General features: G+C 33.8%; 3 protein-coding genes across 3 annotated transcripts; 2 read left to right on the top strand and 1 right to left on the bottom strand.

The window, feature by feature from the left end:
* The first annotated feature begins 5,700 nt into the window (after positions 1 to 5,700).
* On the top strand, positions 5,701 to 14,754 carry LOC113868442 (long-chain-alcohol oxidase FAO4A-like). The gene is made up of 3 exons (XM_027504026.1): positions 5,701 to 6,059; positions 6,770 to 7,039; positions 11,184 to 14,754. The coding sequence occupies exons 1-3, from the start codon at positions 5,730 to 5,732 to the stop codon at positions 13,020 to 13,022; spliced, it is 2,439 nt and encodes an 812-aa protein (XP_027359827.1). The 5' UTR covers positions 5,701 to 5,729; the 3' UTR covers positions 13,023 to 14,754.
* LOC113868443 lies at positions 14,753 to 17,851 on the top strand. The gene is made up of 3 exons (XM_027504027.1): positions 14,753 to 16,334; positions 16,443 to 16,645; positions 17,177 to 17,851. Exons 1-3 carry the CDS (start codon positions 16,221 to 16,223, stop codon positions 17,409 to 17,411), a joined length of 552 nt encoding a protein of 183 aa, XP_027359828.1. The 5' UTR covers positions 14,753 to 16,220; the 3' UTR covers positions 17,412 to 17,851.
* A 1,130-nt stretch (positions 17,852 to 18,981) lies between these two features.
* Positions 18,982 to 25,243, bottom strand: LOC113869704 (decapping 5-like protein). The gene is made up of 7 exons (XM_027506158.1): positions 24,660 to 25,243; positions 23,347 to 23,447; positions 22,327 to 22,401; positions 21,331 to 22,212; positions 19,877 to 20,059; positions 19,610 to 19,720; positions 18,982 to 19,521 (listed from the first exon to the last, which is right to left on the bottom strand). Exons 1-7 carry the CDS (start codon positions 24,820 to 24,822, stop codon positions 19,387 to 19,389), a joined length of 1,650 nt encoding a protein of 549 aa, XP_027361959.1. The 5' UTR covers positions 24,823 to 25,243; the 3' UTR covers positions 18,982 to 19,386.
* Positions 25,244 to 26,109: the final 866 nt, after the last annotated feature.

Raw genomic sequence — 26,109 nt, 5'->3', positions numbered from 1 at the left:
TTTGCTGAAAGTCATATTTTTTTATTGCCACGTTTAAACGCCCGAACCATTCTCTCAAAGATTGCTTCAAACCATACAAAGCTCATTGCAGCTTGCAAACAACCTTAGTATCAAGATTTGCCTCATATCCTGGAGGGATGTCCATGTAAATTCAAGTCTTTAGTAACTTGACTCATAGATAGTAACTTATGAGAGAGAGAGGGAACAAGTAGTGTATTAGATAGTGAAAGAGTCGGTGATAACATCACAGTCTCAGCCCCGGTTACCAATGATAGACCACCATTAGCATTAACAATACTTATGCATCGAGGAGTTGAGTGTTTAGAGAAATCAGTTGTATCAAATGTCATATGATTGGTAGCTTCAGAGTCAAGTATCCACACATCATGGTCAAAGTCATGGTGAGAGCAAATTAGAGTATTACCTTAGGTATGGTCAATACTTGTTACTAGAATAAGGAAAAGTTGTGGTTCTGCAATAGCTACAACAACTTTTCCTTAGTTGTTATTGGTGCCACTAAGATCGCGACGCTTTCGAGCTTGGAACTCGAACCACCAATCTAGATAGTCATGGAGTTTGAAGTAAGTTTCGTGAGTATATTTAGTACCTCCGCAATGAGAACATTTGGTGTCGCTGGATGAATCTTTGCCTTTGGGCTAGGTATTCACCAACCTGGTCTGTAACTTGAGACCCTTAGAAGTGAGAATAGCCCCAGTTATTTCGTTGGGGTTATCTATCATCATTACTTGACGAAGGGCTTCCCTCTAAACATATGCATAAGCTTGCTCCACTGCTGGGAATGACTTCATCTACAAGATATCACTCATGATATTATCCAAACGATCTTCAAGTCCATCCAAAAATACGTAGACCCGATCTTCTTAGACAAGATCATTATAGTGTTGAATGACAATAGGGCATTCCATTCAATTTGGACTGTGAAAATCAATTTCACACCAAAGTCCTTGAAGATCATTGTAGTATTTTTCAAGAGGGTCACGACCGTCGAAGGTCATAAACTTGAGACGTGTCACTATATCAAAATATGTGGTTATGATTGCATCCCACACCATCTTGGCTGTGGGAAATCGAATAAAATTGCCAATAAGAGAAAAATTCATGGAGTTAATGAGCCATCCTTTAACAATCGTGTTGTCAGTCTGCCAACGTCAAAAGTTAGGGTCTACTTGAAAGGGTTGTGGTAAATCGCCATTGATATATCTCAATTTGTCTTTGTCCGAACATCTTGATCATCTGGGACCAAAGAGCATAGTTACTGCCATCTAGTTTGATGTCAATCGGTGCAAAAGAATGATCAGTATTGATCTAAGGCGGGATTGAAACTTGGTTCAAAACTTCTGACATTTTTATAGCTAACTCAGTTAGGGGTAAGAGTAGGAGATTCTGTATCAATGGAGGTAGGAGTAGGAAGTTTGTATCAACCATAGAGAGGAAACAATTGATTTAAGAAATAGGAGTATGGATTGTAAGCTCTAATACTATGTCAAACTGACATAGTAATAATCAAATTTCCTTAATAATCTTTATGTGAGATACAGGGAAATATATACATGCAAAAAACATAACTATTTCTGGCTATATACAAATTAAGACAATTATTATAATTAGATAATTATTATAATTAAAAACATATTTTAAAACTTTCTACTAATATATCGTAGAAATCAATTTCCACAACTCACGCCAACATTTCCAAGCTTGCAAAGTCGAGAATCACTTTTAAGTTCTAACTCTTTGTTATATTTATGTATTAGTTTCTTAAGTGTCATCTTTAAGCTTTGAATTTCTAAGGTGTTGTTTTTTTTTAATTTAATTTTTTTTTTCATTTATTTCCTTTCCGTAGAACCAAATAAAGGATAAATATATAAATTCTTTTGTACAAAATTTCTCCTTATTCTATCACAACTCATAATACAAAAAACTTGTTAACAAAATAATATTTCAAGGTTGAATATATTTTACCATCTCTTTATTTCTTATATTTAGCTTTTAGCACAATTCTTATTTATAAGCTTTTAACACTGCACCAAAGTTCATTTCTTATAACATCCTATTTCCACCTTTTCAACAAACATAAATTCAAAACTTTTCTAATTTAATTCTTTTATTTACTAAACCTTCATTTCTTTTTGTACATTTTTCCCCATCTCACCCCAAATATCTTATTACACTTCTCTACTCCTCCTCAAAGTATCCCCTCCGGTTAATTTTTTTTCCAAAAGTTTTTTTGCCTTACATACGCTTTAGTAGGTTGTTTTCTATTATTTATCAAAATTATCTTAAATGTGATAACTATTTGAAGGCGAGATTTCTGTCTTTTTGACTAAATACTAATAATAAATACATAGAGAAACTTAAATCACCCTTGATTAATCAATTTACATATCTTTAAGGCAATCAATTGACAAGGAAACAATCAATCCATAAAGCTAAGTTGTCATGCAAAAGCGTCGTTAGCATTTAAAACCCATCATATCATATATGAATATATGTAAGGGTTCACATTCTAAGCTTAATTAGCAGGCATAATCACTGATCAATTATAATTAAATTTAGATGGTTTGAGTGGTTCCTGAAAGAGATGGGAGCAATCGAGACCAAGAAGCAACTACAGAGAGAGAGAGAGTCTAAATGTTAGGCCATTGCCGCCAAATCGTATAATAATGGCAAGTTAAATCCAGAAAAGCACGTTATTATTTAAAGCAATTAAGATCAAATCATCATATAATCCTGAAAACCACGTTCATAATTTCTAGCAATTGCAGTCAAAATCATATTTGCGCTGGTCAATTTCTAAACACCAGTTTTTCCACGATTTTAATTTCTAGCAAATGAATATGCTGTAAATTTCTGACGGCATTGATTTCATTGTACTTTATGTAAACTTAATCCATTGCAAGCATCTGTCATTAGTTTTAACAATTACTTAACATAACACTTAATAATTGTTTGTTAATTCTTACGAGATGAATGAACTTCGATTCGTAACTATTATTGTCAGATTTTATAAGGTCCAGAGAGAGAAAGAGTATAATGCAAAGAAAAAATTGGAAAAGTTAAATAGAATCGAATAATTGATATTTGAAGCCTCCACGCAATTTGGTTAATGGTTGGATCATGAATGCGAGCATAAGTAAGTGATAATCATGAAAAAGATTGATGTATTAAGTATATCAGCTGGGGTATAATTTATAATGGACCTCCAATTTGCAGTGTATGGTATAATATAAAATGTTATAAATCAACTAATTCAATTATTATATAACCATTTATAAAGTTGGCCTTGGGCCAGCTCCATATTCGTCAAGTGATTCACACAGCAATTTGGCAATATTATTATTATTACTATTATCATTATTTTAGAAACGTCGAATCAAAATCGAATTGCCCAAATTAAATGGTGGCAGATGAGAGAGTAAATACGTACCGTTATTCGTTGCATTTATTTCAAATCCTTATTTCTTTTGTATTTTCCATCTTTTTTTCTTTTATCATGAATTTGTTTCGGTATCGTCATCACCACGGGTTCCTTTCTCTCCCATCTTTAAATAATATTTTTCAATATATATTAATAATTGAAAATAAAAGCTCACCAACTTATGTTTCTCTAAATGTTTACAACATACAGTTTTATTCTTTAAAATGTTAACAGCAGTACTCTTAAAACTTTAATTAAGAAATTAAAAATACTTTTTATTAAAGTGCTTTTTAATATTTTTTCATTACTTAATTTTTAATGAATGTTTTTTAAAATATTACTTAACAATACTTTTTTTTTTAATATTTTAACAAGTGCCCAACAATTTAGTCTCGCAACTTATCTTAATTGGTTCTTTGTTTATGTAGTGTGATTTTTCTTAACAAGCAATTGTTACTTTTTTAAGAAATTCTTGCTTAGATTTTAATTCCTGATAAATCATCTCTAGCTGTGGAATAGGTAGAGATATAGTTACTTAACAATAAACTTAAGCAACTCCCTTTAAAATGAATCTTGGACACATGTTAGCACTGTAAAATTGTTCATTTTGAGAAAATGGGCGCAATGTATATAGTTGTAAAACTAAAAAACAATTGCAAGATTGAAGTTGTAGGTACTTGTTAATTAAAAACATTAAAAAAATATATTAAAACTATAAATATGTACCTATTCTTAATTAGTAATTAGTAAAACTACTTGGAAATTTTATCTAAAACATGTTAAAGATAACACAAATTATATGTGGTATAACTCAAGTGTGATTGATTTATGTGATAGATATATATATTTTTTCATAATATAGTATTGATTTTGAAATTTGTAATCCTAGACTAACAAACAAAATTATAAATATTTCTATTCACCTCTCGACAAAAATCTTTTGTTTTTAACTTATATTTTTTTAAAATAGTACAAGTTTTTTATTTGGCCATTCATAAGTAGTTTTCGTTAAAAAAAACAAAATTTTTCTTATATTGTATTTTTATTAGTACTTTCTTTCTTTCTTTTTTTTTTAATGTCAATTTGCCCTAAATATGATTTTTTTTATTACCTATTTTGTCTCTCTAGAATCTCAAATTTTTTTACCAATTTTTTTATTGAAATCCTTTAAATATCATAAAATTTTCATTTAATTCTTCTAAACTATCATGAGTTTTATTTAATCTTTAATTACTTAAATAGTTAATGAACAAAATAAATAGAATACTAACAAAAGGAGTATAAGAAAAAGAAATTTTTTTATGAAGGTTAAATTATAAATTTTTAAAAATGACACAGTACTAACTAAAAGATTGTAATATTTATAAAAATTTAAAACATAATCATCGTTTTTATTTTCTAGATTTGGTAATCAATCCATGCTACAAGCTTGTAGCAATTTAGAGAAAGAGAGGGAAAGGAAGGATGGGGGAAAAAATCTCACTGGCAGTTGGCTTGAAAAAAAAGTGGAAAGAAATGCTTAAAAGTGATTTAAGGGAGAAAGACACGTGTATTACTTTGCTGCTCAGGGTGTGATTTTGACAGTGAGATCATCGTAAATTTACTCTTTTATCATTATTACTTTTTCCAATTTTTTAAATCATTTTCTCCATTTAGATAAAATAGTATTTTATTTTTTATTCATTCAATTAAATAGAAAGGTTTTTAAAATTTTTGATTTTTATCTATTCAAATAATATATTTTTTCTCTTATTTCTTTTTTATTTAAATAAAATATCAAGAAGAAGAAGAAGAAAAGATTAACTATCAAGCATACGGACGGATGAAGTTAATTTAGCTTAATTAATCATTTTAAACCCAAATCCATATATATGCAGTTGCATTAATTGCATAGTAAAAAAATTATCACTTATAACAATTCTTCTGAGTTAAAACAAAGTTTCTTTCTATAAGAGATATATATCATTAAAAAATTCTATTGAAGTAAAAGTTATTCTAATTATATTTTAACCCGGTTAATGATTATTTTTAAAATTAAATACGATACAAGTCATTTTATATAAACCTATCCTTGTTTTTAGCAAATTATGAAACGTACCTTTAGAATTGTCTATTTTGCTACTCCACGGAAATGAAGTGGTGAATTAATTATCCCCTTTTGTTCTTTATTTTCCTTAGGAAAAAAGAAAAACAAGTGGGAAGGGTTATCCCTGAAACGGGTATTATATAAACTCCAACACGAAACGTTTGGAAGCAGTCTTGCTTTGATATTTGGAAACAAAAAGAAACTATGGAGGACAGTGTGGGAAACCAAATGATGAGAAATGGAAGCTCTAGAAAGGGTAGCTTTAGGTTGGGTTTGGGATTGAATGGAGCAAAAGATCACACAGTGATTGAGCTTGGTAGCATTGACACACATAGACTTCTCCTAGCTGGTGCTGGTGGAGAGAGAGAAAAACAGCGACCTCTTACAAACACTCTCTCTCCCAGACAAATGAAATCCCTCTCTGCTCTCTGTGACACCATTTTACCCTCACTCGACCACTTTGTTCATACCTCCGATGAATCTGTCGCCAACTTCTACCGAATTTCAGCTTCCCTCGCTGGAACACCTCAACGTGTACGCTAGCTTCCTTGCTAGCTACCATCTCTCTATTTTTCCTATTTTTTTATTTTTCTCCCTTCGAATTTCTTTATAATATATCCTGAACTCCTGTTTTTCTTCATTATTTTTATTTCATTATATACACAAAGAACATGTAAAAAGTAAACATAGTTAGTTTTAATCTCATACATGGATAATCGATATTATTTTTAGTTGTTTAGTTATAATTTTAACAACACACGTATATATAATATGTATTTTTTTCATTTTTCATGCATATGATTTATTATTATTATTATTCGCTTAATGTAAAATTCACTGATAACGAACGTTTACTTTCTCACTAAGTCACTTTTTTTATGTTAATAATAATTTGCCATCTGCAATTATAAGGGCTGCATATGTACCTGCATATGTACTTCTTGTGTCAAAACGATGATGGATACAATTTTCTCGCGTGATTAATCATCACAATTGCAGCAGTATGGAAGAGTAGAATTTATTTCATGATATTTTATTATATGCTACTGTAAAATATTTATTTATAAAGTTTCTTAAAAATAAATGGCATGCTAGAGGGAAGAATATAATTTTTAGGTATTGAAAATTACTTTGTTGAATTAAAATTCATGTATTTATTTTCCATTGCTATGTTGCTTTTAATTATTGTGCAAACGCGAATATATTAATAAATAGATATGTTTTGGTTGATTTGTCATGTGCAGCTTGGTGGTGTGATATGTGAGCAATTGAAGCACCCAATGACAGAGTTATTGAAGTTGGTGTTATGGCTATTGTCTACATGGTTTGGGACAATCATTTTCTGTGGCATGGCGTGTCTTTCAACCCAATTCCCCTTCATCCACAGCTATCCTGAATTGTCTTTTCAGAAACGCCAACAGATTATGCAATCATGGTCTCTAAGTTACCTTCGTCACTTCAAGATGTTGTTCAGGACCATCAAACTTCTCACTCTCTTAATCTTCTTCACTCAGGTACTTAATATTTAATATATGCTCATATTTCAAACTCTACCAACCTGGAGCACACCATGCATAAATTAACACATACAAAGCATTTAATGTCTCCTGCTGCTATTTTTTTTCCTTTACTTTTTTCGTTTAAATGTAAGTGCTTTCAGTTGCTTCTTTCTCATTTGCCACTTTTCTAATATTAACTTGCTAGCTAACTATTCTAAAGGTATCTCCAAATATATATTTTTTATTCATTTTGGTTAGTATATAAATGGGCGACGCCTAGTGTATCTTTATGGGCTTTAATATACTTCTATAAAGCTCAATATATTTGTTCAAAATCATGCATGGTTCCTCAAACAAAGATAGTTGTTTATCGCTATGTCATCTTATACCCTTTTTTTATTAAAACTTATAGAGCCAAGAAATACTCTCCCAGTCTAAAATAGCCTTTAAGCTCAGAAAATATTTATAAAAAAATTGTATTTATCTCATTTTAAAGGAATAAATGAAAGCTTCAGAGTTTTCTCTCTCTCTCTCTCTCTCTTAGAACACACACATATATATAAATTAAGCATGCATAATAAATAATATAATATTTAAGACAATAATTTATATATTGTAACTCCTAAGATGGTAGAAGTATACACGTACGTCTGGGCCTTTTTACAAGGGTCTACTTAATTTGGTGGCACCAGTTTTTCCAAAAATCTGTGGGTATTGATATTTCACCAACCTTTATAATTATCTCCGGTGCTTACTTTTCCCACCTTTTCTTTTCTGGCCAACATTTTCCTTGGAGATATTTTCGGAAAAGATAAAATTTCAAAAAGGTTTTGTGGTTTTATTTCTTAATTAACAAAAGCATAGCATTTATAAAATTTTTACTATTGAGATGAATAAATATTATATTTCTCATGATTTTATTTAGAGTAATATATATAACAAACGATTAAAGAAATTTATTTAAACTTTTCCCTTTTAGAATTGCATGAAAACAAATATTAATATTTCTGGTTGACTTTGTGCCGTACATTAAAAGCAGAAGCTATTGAAACAGTTTGTCATAATGCCAGTTAAAAGTTAGAATGGTTGAAACTTGAAAGCGATTATCGATTGCATGTAGTTGGAGAAAGGTTGGTGGGGATGACGATCCTATCTATCTACTGATCCATTTGCTATGAGCGTTTTGTGTTAACATCAAGGGTACTCTTATTCTGGGGAACCAATCGCACGTGACAGATTTTCTACCAAATCACGGGCTATACTTAACTTCATCTACCCAGGCTCACGTATCCCTTCTTTAAAGCCAATGCTACCCTACTAGACGACCAATCCAACTAAAGTTAATGGAGTTTTACACAGATATATATATATATATATATATATATATAGATATTTGATTTTATTATAGAATGATAGTAAAAGAGATTTTGTTCCAAATAATAACTGAACTCCTTATTTTTAATTATGACACTCTAGTTCACTTATATTTTTAAAACGAAAAAGTGTTTTTTATTAAATATTTTTTAATACTGAAATTTGTAATTTTTACTTTTGCATGCATTTTCTTAAAAACTGATTCCTAGCTGCGTCAAGGAACACGCACACATATTAAACGAATCCACGTGCGTGTGTAGATAAATAAACAATCCTATGAAAGTAAATTAACAAACCACTTAGCGTGTCTCACGACTTTGGTTATGTTTGGGTTAATTAAGTGAGAATCATGAAGTTTTGTTATCAGAATTTGATTAAAGAAAATTTGTGTCGGTCAATTTTTCTTGTACCATTAAACAAATGATAGAGTGAGTTTTTCTGCTGTCTCAAATTACTATATTCAAGTAATTTTGATATCATAATCATGTTTGAATAAATATGGAAATATAAATATTTATATAAAACTCAGGAGAGGGGAAAAGACGCAGCAACAGGTTGTATTTATGTGATTGTTTTTAATTTCTTCTTTTTTGGATCAGCATATTTATGTGATTGTGTTTGTGTGTGGTTGAGTGTCGGTTCATAATAAGGTAAGAAGAACCAGGCAACTAGGATCATCTTTGGAAGTCACTGAAAAAGTGGACCATGTACGGAAAGGATAGAACTGGGGATGTTACATTAACAATAGTTAAAGAGCATTGTGTCCCACATAAAAAGTGGTACGAAATTAAACTAAGATTTGGATCCACAGTTTTCACTCTGGTGGCTAAGATCACGGTACTACCACATCCACATCCCAACTACATTTATTCACTCCCATTTTACCCTACATGGGTAGGGGACTCTCTCCATCCTACTTAAAAATAATATTTTTTTAATATTTAATATTATCAATATATTAAATTTAATAATGTCATGTGATTTTAAATAAAAGTTTAATATACATAATTTTTTACCATATGTCTTTGAACAAACTTTTAAAAAAGAAAAAGAGACTGCCACTCCCACCATCATTAAGCTTCTAACTGGATAGTGTACACAATTAAACATCGGGAAGTTGGGATCCCTTTCATGTGGTTGGTTTAAGTTTCTACCTAATTCTTTCCTCATTTAAAATCATACAGACCCACGTACGTTCCTTGTTATACCCTGGTCTTTACAACAATACTGTAACTAGCATCACTCAAGTTAGAACAGAAACTGTCCCCCAAAAAACCATATTATACATAAGATTTTTCATTGTTTTATTAACCAGTTTTCTTAACATATCGATTAAACAATAATAATAAATCATGTGAGAAGTGCAGCATTATACATTTCAATAAAAAAATCTTATATTTTAAATTTTTTTAACCAATTCCTTTGTGATATTGGTTAGCATTTGCCTTTTTAGTTTACATCTTTTTGTGCCAAATAATTGAGAAAACAACGCAATTTTACAAAAGTCAGCCACACAAATTTATGGACAAATTGCACAGTACTTAAGAAGTTTATATATATATATAATATTGCCATTGAAGAGGGGATTAAGAATTGGAACTAGTGTTTCTGATAAGAAGGGCTTTCATTTTTTTAAGCAATTCCATTAACAAAATTGCCTACCTTCTCCTATGGTTAGCTTGGGCCTCCCATATCTCTTATTTAATATGCTTCCTGGTTTTCTTGTGAGGTTGGGCTTAGCTGTTTATGTTCAAAAAGGAATTCGTTTCCACAGTACGCCCATAAATTTGTATACCAATTTGTTGTTAAGGGGTCTTTTTTTTTTGTCAAGGTTGTTTAGTAGCTCAGAAAGCAAAAGGCACACTTTCAGCCCATGATACAATGATCATCCCCTCAAAGCCGATAACCACCATCAACTATTTACTGAAAGGAAGAGAAGGTGGTTCTTTTTGTACCATCCTTCCAGAAATCAAATTTCAGAAATTCATAAATAATTAATAATTCTAAAATTTTATTTAAAAAAAAAAAGTGGTGTAGTTAAAAACAAAAGTATCTGCGAAAAAACAAGTTACCGCGGAAGAGAATCCTTGCGCTCCTGTAAGCCCAAACACATACACGCATGACGCATATATTTGCCGGTTATAAAGTAGGCTTTGGTTTTGACCGAAGGAAAAAATAAAAAGAGGCTTTGGTAATGGTTTTTTGTTTTTCCTATTCTGGTCAAAGGGTTTTTGCCAAAATAAACCATTCTTTTGGGCTGTTGGCCCAAATCATTCCTTATGGAAATTAAATCCATTTCAAAAGCCTTTCTTTTATGGACCAAAATAGCACAAAAACTCTGGCTTTCTTTAGGCCTTTGTTGTTGGGCCCTTCTGTTTGATGCTTTGCTCTTTGGACTAAAATAACAGAGAATCCTAGGACTGTAGACATGGATACAGTATGTTGACAAAAAACAAAAACAAAAAGACATGGATACAATAGTCACCTTTGTATCAGTATATTTTACTTCAAAATTTATATCGTAAAACATTCCTTAGTTTCAATTTGTTCTAGTTTTATGACTTAATTATGTATATAATATCTAAATTTGTAAATTTATTCTAATATTGTGTTGATCTAGTCCCAGCCCAATGATTAGTCTGATCCAGGTTGACATCGAGCCTAAAATCTCATTATTAACCCCCATAGCTGCTTATTTAGAAGAGCACAAACGGGACACATTAAATGTACATGATTTTGTGGTTGCTTCGAACCTGTACTCACCATGACAGACACTTACTTTCAGATAGATGAATCAGAAGAGAATGTTTCATGGAAAGCAATTGGATACTGTGGACCTGATCCAGAATTCAAAGCACAGCTAAAGAACCACTTTTTGCACGGAACATCAAAAGGAGGACAAGAGGATAAGGAAGAGGATGATACTGAGGAAGTCATAGGACCCCTTTACGAAGGTCTAGTCCATTTGAACTACCCACGAGACATCACTGCAGATGCTCTTAGAAGATTTGGATTCCCTGTCTCAGTCATTCGTAGAAAGCCTAAAGTTGCTGCTAACTTGTCATCTCCTTCTTTAGTTATACAATGTGATGCAGTGGTTGTTGGTTCCGGCTCAGGAGGTGGTTTGGTAGCTGGTGTTTTGGCAAAAGCTGGTTACAAAGTGTTGGTCTTGGAGAAAGGAGGATATTCTGCTAGGAACAACCTTTCCCTTCTTGAAGGACCCACCATGGATCAAATGTACCTATCTGGGGGTCTGGTTGCAACTGATGATATGGGTGTGTTCATACTGTCAGGATCCACTGTTGGTGGAGGATCTGCAATCAACTGGTCTGCATGCATTAAGACCCCTCAGCATGTGTGCAAGGAGTGGAGTAATAAGCAAGGGCTAGAGCTATTTGAAAGTGAGTTGTATAGAGAAGCTATGGATGCTGTGTGTGACAAGATGGGAGTTCAATCTGAGATTGAAGATGAAGGATTCAACAATGCAATCCTTAGAAAAGGGTGTCAAGAAATGGGGTATCCTGTGAGTAATATTCCAAGGAATTCTCCACCAGATCACTATTGTGGTTGGTGTTGTATGGGTTGTAAGGATGGGAGGAAGAAGGGTACCTCAGAAACATGGTTGGTGGACTTGGTGAAATCTGGGAATGGAGCAATTCTTCCAGGTTGTGAAGCAATAAAAGTGTTGCACATGAAAAAGGAAGGAAGAGATAGAAAGATAGCACGTGGAGTGGCTTTTGAGTTTGAATATAAAGGAACTAAAGACATTTGTGTGGTGGAGTCTAAGGTCACAATTGTAGCATGTGGGGCACTACGTACTCCAGTACTGCTTAAAAGAAGTGGCTTAAAGAATAAGAACATAGGGAAACACTTGCATCTTCATCCAGTGACAATGGCTTGGGGATACTTCCCAGATGCGCCAGCATCTGAGGTGTGGCCACAGGCACATAAAAAGAGCTATGAAGGAGGGTTAATGACAGCAATGTCTCCAGTTGTTGCCGAGTTTGAACAATCTGGATATGGTGCAGTTATCCAAACACCTGCATTGCATCCTGGTATGTTCTCAGTCGTCACACCATGGACTTCTGGAACCGATATAAGAGACCGAATGAGAAAGTTTTCAAGAACAGCTCATATATTTGCACTGGCAAGGGACCAAGGATCAGGGGCCGTGAATTCACCTCACCGAATCAGTTATCAGATGGAAGATGTAGATGAAGAGAATTTAAAGAAGGGAATCGATAAGGTACTAAGAATTCTGGCAGCAGCAGGAGCTGAAGAAATTGGAACCCATCACAATAAGGGAAGGACCTTAAATGTAAAGCAGGTGAGCTATCATGAATTTGAGAAATTTGTTAAAGAGGAAAGTTCAAGGCCATTGACAGACCTTTCAACACCATTGTGCTCAGCACACCAGATGGGGAGTTGCAGAATGGGTTCTAATCCAAAGCAATCAGTGGTGAGTCAGACAGGGGAGACATGGGAAATGGAGGGCCTTTATGTGGCTGATTCAAGTGTCTTCCCCACAGCTTTAGGTGTGAATCCAATGGTCACTGTTCAAGCTATTGCTTATTGCACAGCACAATCTGTTCTTGAAGCTCTTAGAAGGAAAAGAAGTAAATGAGAGGGGAAAAAATCTCTTGCTGCTTTTGTAGCTCCAATGGTATTGAGTATTCATGTCATGGCCTTGGGCAGAAAACCTTGTTCAAATAAAATATTATTCCCAAAAAACTGAAATTGCAATGATCTTAAGATAGGGATTTGGCTCCTGCACTTTAGAGGATAAATTGTGGAATAATAACATTGACTAGAAAATTCTCGGTTGAGATTTTAACTTCATAATTTATTTTATATGTTACGAATATAATTTATCATAATCTCAACTGTTTGAGTTTAAATCAATGGTTACTATTGTGATTTATCCTCTAAAGAGGGTGTCATGTCCTTTAAAAGAGCTTCTCTATTAACTCATAAAGAGTAGCAGTATTCTAGTTTTTTTTCATAGCCATTGCAGTATTCTGTTTGACACTTTTAAGGCTTTAACAGAAACCTTGAGTACAGCTAGTACATCCTCCCCAAGAATGGAAAGGTGACCCAGACGACCTAGGTGTCCTCAGATAACACTCTGGATCGATTTTTGGCCCCTGCATATTAGATAAAAATTTAACACACAAAGGGGGAATCGGATTTTATCACACTAATAACCACTTGATCAATCATATCATTCATTTATAACAAGGCCTATTGCTTTTGTTTAAAGTTTGTTAAAAACTTGAAAACAAATTTTCATCTATTTGTAGAGAAAACAAATCCTTCCCAACAATGCCACTTTAATCTGCATGAAATTTACAAAATCTCAAGAGTTATTTATGAGCCAGTGAAAAATATGACCAGTGCCACAGAAAGTGAATATGTGTCATCATAACCTCAAAAGGTAAAATTTAGATTGTGAGGGATTATATATTTGGAGTATTCAAGAATTACTCAATCTGCAGACATTAGCAGGAGGGTAGGAGCTGGCATCATCAGGATATATATTCATTTTTCCAAAATTTATCCTACATTCCTTAACATCCAGGAAAGGTCTTTCAGATCCATACTTAATTTTCATTCATATCCAGTCAGACCTAAACCCTGAAACAAAAACAGCCAGAAAAACTAGAGCAGCGTGATAATCAAGTTTCCACTCTCATCATAAAGCAACTACATCACAATTAACAATTGCACCTCCTTTCCCAAAATAATGGAATCACTGCTCCTTGGTGTAGCTGAGGGAATTAAATCAAAAGAAAGCAATATTACTTCAACATTTAATTAACGTATAATGCATAGACAATATTCCTCCCCAGTTAGACTATTTAGTAGCCCATATCTAAGTTGCATTTAGATAATTGTCCTTTGGATTGAATTAAGCTCATTTAATTTAAAGTTAAGCGGAATTGATTTTGAAAAAATAAAATTTATTTTAAGTCATTAAACATGATTGAGAATTTGAGATACGTACATAAATTAATTTGAATTATATATTTTTATTGGAATGAGTGTTTTTCATTAGAATGTATTGAGACTTTCAAGGTAATTTATCACTATTTCATTGTCCCTTGGGTGGCAGTTCCCTCCACAATGAGACGGACACCTTATCAAAAAGAGGGACTGGTATCACTAAAAGCACTCTAGATCAAACAGGGCAAAATTCACAAACAAATGTTGCTGTCAAGTGATATGAATCAGCACCTCACTAGGATAAGATATTCTTCTCATGTTGTAACAGCTAAACCCCCAAAACCATAATAATTTTTTTTATAAAGTGCTAAATACACTCTCTAAAATGCAAATTAATAATCTTCAATGTCAGCACTTTTGCATAAATAAAAGAAAATAAAAAACAAAAAAGGTCGTTAACTACCAACCAGTTGCAATGTGGAACTGCTTTTTTTTTTTTACCTTCGAAATTACAATAAACAACTAAGGGAAGCAATCCTAACAGGGTAGCACTCGGAAAAAGTATTCCTATCTGTTTTTGGTGAGTGATGTGATTGGAGATTGGTGAGGGGCCACCATCATTGAAAAATGATAAGGCTCTTACAAATAGAATAGAAGTAGTACCGGTTAATGACTTGATACCCCAAAATTCATTATCCAACAAGAACACATTTTGAATTCGTTTTCTTTCTTCCTTTCTAGGAAGGTGCAGGAAGAAGAAAAGCACAGCGAGACCCAAATGAACCGGGAAGAAGAAGGGGAAAAGCATAAATTAATATTCTTCTATCACCCATTTGCAAGGCTTGTTGAATATTTAAATGGGAAATTGTCAAAAGCGAAGAAAGCCACATTTTTTTTTAACACTGCGAATCCACACACACTTCGAATTGGGAATAGGGTTTCAACAATTAAACAAATCTTAGTCAAATTAAAATGGAACTCACGATGTGGAGACCATAAAGACACCGTTGATTGATGATTCTTTCTCTCCCAAACCCACATGTTTTCACAGGAATCGAATCTGAGCCATTAAAAGAGTGAATCTTTGAGGAAACGCCAGAGAAATAACCTCAAATCAGAAGAGGGTAATCAATGCCAATACAGTTACCAAAGGTTACTCTTTTGGTACATTGATTTTAATAAGTTTTGCAATTCATGTCAATGTGGCCCCACCCAACTCCACGTAGAGATAAGAGACTACTATCTGTCAATTGGGTTGAAACATGGGAATATAGACTTTTCTTTTGTCATGAGAAGTGGCATAAAGAGAACCTTCACCGCATAAACCGATAGAATAGAAGAGAAGCCTACCTATAAAACTGGCAAGTAATTGTATACACTTATTTTTTGGGGGGCAATTATATATAATTATTCATATAGATATAGGTGAGAAAAATAGGAAACCTCCTTCTTAGTCTCTAGCATCGTCATTGTAAGAAATTGACCATTCTAGACAGATAAGTGTATGTTATATATATATATAAAATATTTTGTGTATTTTTTGTCACCGATTTGGGGAGATTCTTATTCTTGGTGTCTATCTCTATCCTGTTATAAGCCATTTGCAGCAAGCGGTTGACCTGCTCTAATCAAATGGAAAAGGTTTAGCTGGTTTTTCTCTATACCAGGATACATGCAATTAGGAATGGTATCTCCTTCAAAACAATGATAGACATATTGGGAAGGAAGTCACAACTACCAGAAAGGAAAGAACTCAAAGAAGAGAGGAATGGCCAACACCTTCAAGGCACCAACTCATCTTTCTATTTCTTGATTGGCTTCCAAGAGTTATTCCCTATTCTCTCTCCTCAACTGTCTTCAAAGAAACAACCACCTCACCATGGAAAGTCCTCCTAGATGCAAATTCACGCTGATTTTCTTCATCATTGTCTCCCTCTCAATTGGCTTAGTTTCCTTCGCCTTGTGTATAGTGTCAGAGATTAAGAGGAACAAGGTAATGCATAGTGAGTTCTTCGCTTCAGTTTATTTACTCTTTGCAGTTAGGAGCATTTGCGTTTTTTCTCAAACCGGCTCTGAATTATGATGTATTTTGGTTCTGCAGAAGGAGGATCTCAGATGGAATGGAAAACTATGTTATTTGCCATCAAGTCCAGCATTTAGATTGGGTATGGCATCCATAGTTAGTCTCTTTTTGGCCCAGATCATTGGGAATTCTATATTATTCAAGAATTATTGTTCGGAAGGGAAAAGAAACGCACAGTATAAGATACCGGTGGTTGCAAGGATTCTGCTTTTGATCTCTTGGTAGGTTAACAATCTTTTGCATTATCTGTTGTTAGTTGTTAGTACATCGCATTCAACAATTACAGATTGAGAAAACAAACCAGATCGCTTGCTTAATTATTGGCTCGTACATTATCATTATTTACCTGTTAGAATTGACACTTTTGCTCTAAAATCAAGGTTGAACCATGCAACCACATTTCAGAAAGTGGACACTCCACCATCCAATCTAGTTGTCAAACCGAATTTTCTTCAGGTTTTATTGGTTTTGACGATTAAACAAATGAAATCGTGTTACAAGTGGCTTGCCATTATTGGCACAAGTCGGCAAGTTGAAAAACTTTATGAGGGAGTCTGCATAGCTAGAAAAGTAGGGGAGGGGTTAGACTAACATGAGACAGCTGGTCTGTCCAAAATTTTTGAAATGGGGTGTCCTTTCAAACACCCAGAAACATTTTTCCTTAAAGAACAAGAATAAATCTTGAAATTATACTTTTGCCTTTGAAACATACTAAATAATAGTCTAAAATTGGTATCGGTCATGTTTGGCAGGCTTAGCTTCGGAATTGCTGTTATTTTATTAATTGCAGCCACAAGCATGAGCAGAAGGCAGCACTATGGGGAAGGATGGTTGAATGGTGAGTGCTACCTTGTCAAAGGGGGCACTTACACTGGTTCAGCCATATTGATTATAGTTACAGTAGGTACGTTAATTGGTTCAGCTGTGTCAACAATAAAGACCAATCAAGCAGACCAGGGTCGCAAAATACACGCACAAACGGGGTGACTATTGAAATTAAAGAATTTATACTTGGAAACCGTATAGTAAGATGCAGAGAGTCAGAGTTTTGATGCAAACCAATAAGCTATTTAATGGGTTGAGGACTATCAACTGCACCTAGAAAGAAGCCTCTGAAGTTGCAGGAGAAAAGATCCAAGGCCTGCAATTTCATGCCAACCAGAGGCTTCCAAAGGAATACTAGTCTAAGAGTTTGTCAAGTTAGCGAAGGTGCCAGAGCCAACTAAAATTCATTAACTTGCTTATCCAATGTCCCGAGGAATAACTTTATTTTTTCGACTTACACGATACGAAAGAGACACTTCATTTGTACACATTCTCTCCGAGGTAGTGACCGCCTCGTATAGGAACTCATTTTGGATCCCACCTACATACATTAATAATTGTCTAGTATTTTTATATTGTATTTAAAATTTTCAACTGCTCAGCTGCAGGCGTTGTTTTATTTAATTTTAAACAATTCTACGAGTCGCAGGCCAGGCAACGATTGATAATTTTGCCTCCGTAATAGAACTGATTCTAGGAACAAGGCCAGATCTTCCTTATTTCCTGCAGGATGCCTGTTCCTAGACAGCATTTCAAGAACAAAATTCAGTTCTTAATAATGAGATTACAAATTCACCATTATAGCGTAAAAATAGATGTTTAAGGTTTTCTAAATGAATTAAAAAGTTAATATTCATAATTTCAAAGAAATATTCATATGTTCATAACTTTTTCTTTTTCTTTTTCTTTTTTCAAGATTCATAAGTTCATAACTATATTCTCAATTTTAAAGTAGTTTTGGCTACTTTTTTTTTCCAAGGACGAACAAACAGCAATTTCAAGTGCGCTGGCACATGGGTTTACTAACCGGTACTATTGCACAACAATTGTAAAAAATATAAACAAAAAAAACCCGAGTTTAATCGAAAAAAGCAATTGATCACACGACCTAACGACTACCAACTTAAAAACACACTTCCCACTAGCTTAAAGTTCACACTGGAACAAAGGGAATTTTAACACTCTCCAGCCAGCTGCTATACAACAATTTTAACACACTCAAATCAGGTGCAACAAAACGTGACAAGTCCGAGACAGACTGCGGATCGTCATATGAGGCCCCAATATCCCATTACGATAAGTCTACACTGTTTCCATGCCTTACATTCACTCTGTTGCCCTTTTTCATTAAAAAAAAAAAAACGAATAGAATATCTAGTACTTAAAGCTGACGCGTTGTATCAAGGAAACCTGACCTTCGACGCTTACAAAGTAAACCTAGATCGGACAAAATAATACCAATAAATTGAAGGGCAATATTCATTTCAAATTCCCATTTCCACACATCTCACAAGTCACAAATCATTTTCCCCAATCACCTCCATTGGTCCCCTTCCTTTTTCACCATCAACACCAACACAAATGGAGGTGATTGAGGGATGTAAATTAGCTATTAAAATAGCCTTACCATAAATACAATCCATGACACCGCATCTCAAAAGAATTACTAATGATATTGAAAAAGAGGAACATACGTATATGGTGCTGCTCCAAAATGCTAGAAAATAAATAAAAGGAATAGAAGTTCAGATAAACGTAATCATCAGCACAAATTCATATAGTACGAATCATGTCACCAAGGTCGCTTGTGAGTGCCGACCAACGGCTATGTACGTCTCAAAAGATTACATCTTTTTTAATGACGGGAGTAGAGAAAACCGATCATTTAGTAAGGGTTCCTCTGGCTACTGATTGCCATACACAATTATGAACAGTAATTACTTGGAAGTAAACGTCAAACCCCAGCTCATGAGACCAAAAAAAAATGAACATGGCGGGCATTTGTAAGTTTGACGTTTCAGCATCCATACATGAAAGTTTCAAAAACATGTTAACGTCATTGAAAAAAAGCCAAAGATCACATGGTAAACATAGGCAAAATTTGCGGAGAGCTTTGGTTGACACAATTTGAATACCACTAGTATCGAAAATTTGGACCACGCCCTCTTCCACGATAGCCATAACCCCTTCCCCAATTATATGAGCCCCTGAAATTCCCACCCCGTCCAGCACCATAACCAACATTAGGTCTCTGTTGGAAATTGCCAAATGTCTGAAATAGAAACAGAAACAGAAACAGATAAATATCAATATTCCATTGTAAGTTAAGAACAATTTCAGTTCTTAGTGTGTTTGCAGACCTCAGTATCCAGTTTCATTCTCTCAGATAAACGATTTTGTCCATTCCTCAATCCACGAGTCATAGAGTTACAAGAAATTGTGTCAAAAAAGTCATCTTTCTTGTATGCATACTGCAAATAAAAGTAAGAACTTAAGTTTTCTTTCAAGTTCAAACAAAATTTGCTATGCAGTGCCAAAACCACATGCTCAGCAACTTGTGTCTTTACTCTCAACCTTTCAAGTAAAAAAAGGAATTTCTTATCAAATGGAAACATTCTGAGTCTTACCTTAGGGTCTGGCATCATTCCATGACATTCTTTGTCACCAACATTGAAAGAAGTATTATCCTCCACTCCCTCTATCTTTGTAGTTTCCTTTCCAAGAGAACCCCATACTTCATCCTTTTTGAATTTTTCATTCATGGCTTCAAAATTGAATTCTTCAGTGAACTGTGAAGCTGGGTATTGAGGCTGCAAAAATCAACACACCAATTCTAGAATATTTACATATGCATAAATAAATAGATATGCTAGAAAAAATGAGGGCAACCCAATGCACGAGGCTTATGGAGTTTGGGGAGGTATAGCTAGCTACACAATTTTATCCCCCCAACCAGAGAGACTGTATCTAGAATTTGAAACCAGGACCTCCTAATCACAAGCCAACAATCTTACTATTGCACCAAGGCCCGTCCTTATTATATAATTAATTATATATAACTATACTAAATTTAAATATTTATCCTGTAATATTAAATATATTAGCTATCTGCAACAGTTTGCTGGCTCGTGGTCACATGTTTATAGTTGTGGAATCAGCCTCTCTGCTCACAAGGTAAGAGGCTATTAGATTTGTTTGACCACCCTGAGGCTTAGACACCACAATGGTGGGAGCCTCAAGCATGGAGCCTTCCTTTTTTAGTTATCCAACTAATGAAATTTATTTAAATTGGTAAAATAACATCAACTTCATAACTCTATGGTAAAACATAAAACAAATGTATGTCCAAAAATGGTGAAATGTATAGTAGTCAATACCAAAGCTGTATTTTTTGTCTTGTTAAGTAATTAGCATATGCAAAAGCCCAACAACAGAGTAAGATACATGCAACCAAGAAAAAATTAACTAAAGCACTTAATTTTATGCCTAATTTGGGGGAAAATGAAGCTTCCAGATGGGCTTTGGGAAACAAGAGATATCCCTTTATACATTCTAGGAAGCAGTATTGACAAATCAAGTAGATTCCTTATATTTTAACACTTTACTTGTCAGTTGTCACAACTGCAATTGGTGTTTTTGAGCAAATTCCTTGTTAACTTATGACCAGTGAACAATGATAAAATTTCAAAAAATTTTACAAGCACAATTCAGTAGGCAAAGCTATGTTATTCTGTTAATTTGGCATTTGATTAAGAAATGAAATTTTAACAATCTCTTCGTAAAATATCCATTGTTTCCCTATCCCTCGTACATGCTGGATTGCAGGTTTAATGGTAACATTATTCTTATCTATTACAGCTCCTATCCGCATCCTGTAAGATTCAATTCAATCCAAACAACATTAAAATTACATATGAACAGAAAAGCATACAAGGTTGAGCTGTCATGATAAAATATAAACTATTCTTTATACTCCAGTGGCAGTCAGTATTAACAAACAATTCAAAACCTTACAAAAGTATCCTGCCTCACCCTACCCCACCTGTACCATCCCTTAAAGATCATGAGTAAATATTCTAACCTTTTGCAGCAAATTTGGTAGTGGAAGTAGTGGTGCTTGAGATGCTGGAGAAGGAATTAATGCAGAGGAACCAGAGGGGGTTAGAGACAGAGAACACATATCCTTCTGATTAGGGTTCAAATTATGTGTTGAAGAAAATAACTGTTCTCTAGGATGTACAAATTGATCTGGAGTTAACAAAGATGGAGGTGTGGGCAAGGGACCAGAAGTAGAATCTACAAATGCAGAAGCAGAATGATGGACAGCATGTTGAGGATGAATTGGCCTTGGGTCAGGACAAATTTTTCCAGATATTTGACCTTCAGTAAAATTTATGTCCTGGAGAGATGAAGAAAACTGAGGCATGTTTGATCCATCAAAAGTCATGGATCCAGAATATGGCATAGGTGTCTTAGTAGACAAAAGGGGTGGAATATCAAAAGAGTTAGGAATTTGTAAATTGGTAGAAGGTAAAGGAGTCGGATTTACAAGAGTCTTAGCCATAGGCGAAGATACAGGTTGACCACACTCTGATAAAGATGTCCATCCCCTTCTTGTAGGAACCTGGGTTTCTGCAGTTTGTGTCTGGCTCTGCATAGCTAAGGATGCTGCCATGGATGGGGGTTGAAGAGAACTAGATGGGAGCAGAGAATGAGAACTATCATTTGATTTCCCGCCGTGCCTTTGCCAATACATTGCTGAAGAAAAAGATGGATGACTAGCAACTTCGATAGCAGCAGATTGATTTGAAGGGCCCAGTTGAGGTACTGACTGATGAGAAGACAATCCAACAGGAAAGGCTGTACTGGATATTGCAGGGTTATCTTGCCTTTGAATGGATTCTGTCAAAATTCTACCACCAACAGGGGCCACTGGAGAGCTTAGCAAACCAGAATATTGCGACTGGGAAGGAAAAAAGACAAATGATTCAAAAGAAATAAAAAATTCATTGATGAGTTGATGTGTTCAAATTTCAAAAATACAAGTTTTCTTTGTCCTGTCCTTAAACACTGGTACCTGAATAATAGCTGGATCACTAAAAAACTGGTCTTCTGATTTGCCAGGGGTGGAGGGGGACTTGATCTGCAAATTCTGAAATTGTAAAATTCATGAGAACATGCACATCTTAGATTTTTTGGCACGCATACAGCACAAGTTCTCATCATCAAATGGCTGCACCACAGCTATTGATGGGGGATTGACACATGCATATCCACCTTAGATTACACTCTTTAGAGGCAAAATAAGTCAGCAACTTCAAATTCCAGTTCCAACTTTCATTCAGTGCAGTCCATTTGGTTTTTACTCTTAGTTGTTCAAAACTTTCATGAACTTGAGCTTCATCGACTGTGGTTGAATTTAATCAATCAACTCACAAGCCTTCGGTCCACCAGTATTCATTGGTAAAATTTCATTATAATTTCTCCAACAAACTTTTGATTAGCTATCAGCCCCCCCCCCCCCACACACAACTAATGAATAAAAAAGATGCCAGGTAAGCCATTAGTTTTTAAACCAGGCAAGTGAACACTTAATGAGAACAAATGAGAGGAAAACCAAAACAAACTTGATGGTGAAGATTATATGGCACATCAGTCATCACTGACCAAAAAGACAATAAAGTGGAGAATTTGTAGAGATAAAAAGAAAGATCACATAAATAGAAGGGCCTCAAAATCTATCAACTAAACCACACCAAGAACTTTGAGTTTGAGCAATATTGCAAATGAAAACAATGCCCATCAACTGAAAGGTCTTCTATTGTGTAAAAGAAAATGATCAATAAAACCTAGCTGATGAATAAATAAGACAAGGAAAAACATTAAAAACCCCAATCACAAATCATTCAGAGATTATAATGATATTTTAGGACCCCAAGACCAACCATATATAACAGCAATACAACAACATCAACCAATCCTTATTCCATTAGATGGATGAGATATTTCACTGCAACAATCAGAAATATTCCACCATATGCTTATTTCTCTGAATAGTAATAGATTGTTAATCAGTCAAATAATAATATTAAATTACCTTAATGTCATTGCTTCGGAAGAGAATATATTCATAAATCTTATCACTTGGAGGAACTTGTGGACCATCTTTTCTTCTCCCCTCTGTTCCATAAGATCTAACTGTAATCCCATATCACAAGGATTTTCACGTTAGAAAAAAACTTTCACATTAACAATTATTACAAATTTCATGAGAATGAAACTATGACCAGGATTGCCACATAATAAACCCACCTTTAAGTCACAAACCATAGCTGACTTCATGCAACCTTTACAAATACCATAGCTTATTTGGATTAATTCCTATTAAATTAAAACATACTATCAAGTATCAATAGACCATAACTCTGCTACTTGTTTCATTTAGAAAACTCTGCCGATGTATACAATTGCCCAAAAGTCCATGATAATCTTTTATCATGATTTATAACAGTATTTTTTTTATGATCAAGGAAAATTTAATCAACACAATCAGAAAGAGAGAAATGGACGGGGGAATGAATAAGCATATTTTATCAGGAAAAGAAACCATGTTTTCCATAATTGTAAAGAAAGCAGCATAGGTCTCCAGGTTTACAAAACGAAAAGATCGAAATTCTAGCATGCATACACTACAGAAGAAAGTGCAGAGTGTAGAAAACAAATTGATAAATATCACCTGTCTAAAATGATATAGAATTCAGACTAAGGACATATTGTCAAAAGGCAGAACTATTAGTTAACATGGTTGTTATGTACATTTTGGTCCTAGGGCCTAGGAGGCTATGACAATGAAAAATGCTCTCGTTCCAAAATTATATACTAAAAAAGTGTAAAACAACGTCATCATTCTTTATCCATCATCAGCATTTCAGGCACATAGCCAATACTGATAACTTAAGCAAAACCTATTCAAATTCCAAACAGTATCACCAGCAAGCTCAGTCTCTGGATTTTGAAGCTGCAGATTCTGTATTATATTTTGTTCTATTTCCACTATCCGCCCAAACGCGCTCAAATTCAACGATATTCCTCTTGCCTAAAACTTTCAGCAAGAAAATGTACTTCATCCATGGATAGGTTCGTGAAACATCGTATTTCAAACAAACAGAAGAGTCACGATTGCTCAAATCATTTATTCATTTTTTTTATAATCCAAATATCATTAGCCATTAACTTACTCCAACCAAACCATCGCACATCATTAGACATCAATCAAACATTTCTCATCCTATCAAAGCCAGAGTCATTCAAAATACTCAAACAAAGCACCGCACGCAGCATCACTGAAAATCGCAAAACGGTTGCGTTGCACGTTTAAGAAAAACGCACGTTAGGTAGCGGTGAACTTACCGTTCTGCAAGCCAATGGTGGAATCTTGAATGTTAAGGAAATAGAGAACGCCTTCGTAGCGAATCTCGCACTTAGAAATCAAGCTTATGAAACAACCAATGTAAGATTCCGCGGAACTCGAGGACGGAGTTGAAGAATCGTTGGCGCCAGATTCACTCGCCATATAGTGTTGTGCAAAGAACGTGAAAGCGGTGGTTAGAAAATCAAATTGGAAACGGAAGCACTTTGGAAAGAGAGAAAAAAATGATGGAGGGAAAATGAAGAAAGTTTAGGGAGGTGTTACGCTTCTAATTCTAACATTAGGGTTTCTCTCTCCCTCTCTCTGGATCGCGCGGGTGTTGCGTTTGTGAAAAGTTGAGAGGAGCAAAAGAATTATGGATCGCCATGTCCTCTAAAACACTCACTAAAACGGCCAAAGCAAGGGACACACAACTCTAACTAACCGATAAAAAGCGGCCTTTCCCACTTATATTTGCCCCTTCAAATATAAATTATGAGTCCCTCCTCGTTCCATTTTCTACGTTACAAGCCAAAACGTACATTGCGACCCTGTTGGACACTTTTTTGACAAATGTTATTGTGGTGGGAAGATATTAAGATATCGGTACTTTAATACGATCGAGCACGTGAATGAAGAAGCGTAAAATTGTTTCAATCCTAAGTTAAGGCTACAGTCATGTTAAATGCTTAAAAAATAGTTTTATTAGAATATATAAAACTCACCTAATTTAATGAATTTTATACAATTTTTAATTATTAATATAAAAATGTGCTAAAATCATGTTAAATATGAATTAAATAAATACTTGTTAGTGTTATGTGCAATTTAGAAACAAAAAATATATATTAATATATGTTTATTTTGATTTTAAATCAGTGCCCTGTAAATTATTAGGATTCTCCATTCTCTGTGTTGTTCTATATCTTTGTAATGTTTGTAACTTTTAAGTTAAAATATCCTTAAAACCAAAATTAATAATAATAATAATAATAATAACTACTGTAGAAATTATGGTAGTGACATAAAACAATCAAAAATAATTTTTATGATGTCGTGAAAATTAAAAAAATATATATTTTAAATTATTTCATCATTTAATATATATAATCATAAAATATATATTCATCATTTATTTTTTAAGATAATTAAAAAATTACAACCATCGATTTAAAAAAAAGTATAAAATATTATTTTAAGTCATGGTGCACCATACTAAACAACTAATAAAATAGCATGAAATTTTTTTAATAAATTTTAAAAAATTAAATAATTTATGCTTAAAACTTTGAGCATGAAGATTCTAAATTAAATTTAGAACTAAGAGCTAATATTTTTTAAAATATAAACAATTTATAATTCTCATTAATTTTTGTTTTAAGATATTTTAATAAAATTATTAATATGAATCAACAAAATAAATTATTTCTTTAGATTCAAATTTATTTTAAA

Source organism: Abrus precatorius, unplaced genomic scaffold (assembly GCF_003935025.1).
Source record: "Abrus precatorius isolate BTA unplaced genomic scaffold, Abrus_2018 Scaffold6, whole genome shotgun sequence".
Taxonomy (NCBI): Eukaryota; Viridiplantae; Streptophyta; class Magnoliopsida; order Fabales; family Fabaceae; genus Abrus; species Abrus precatorius.
This window is presented reverse-complemented; position numbering and strand designations above follow the sequence as displayed.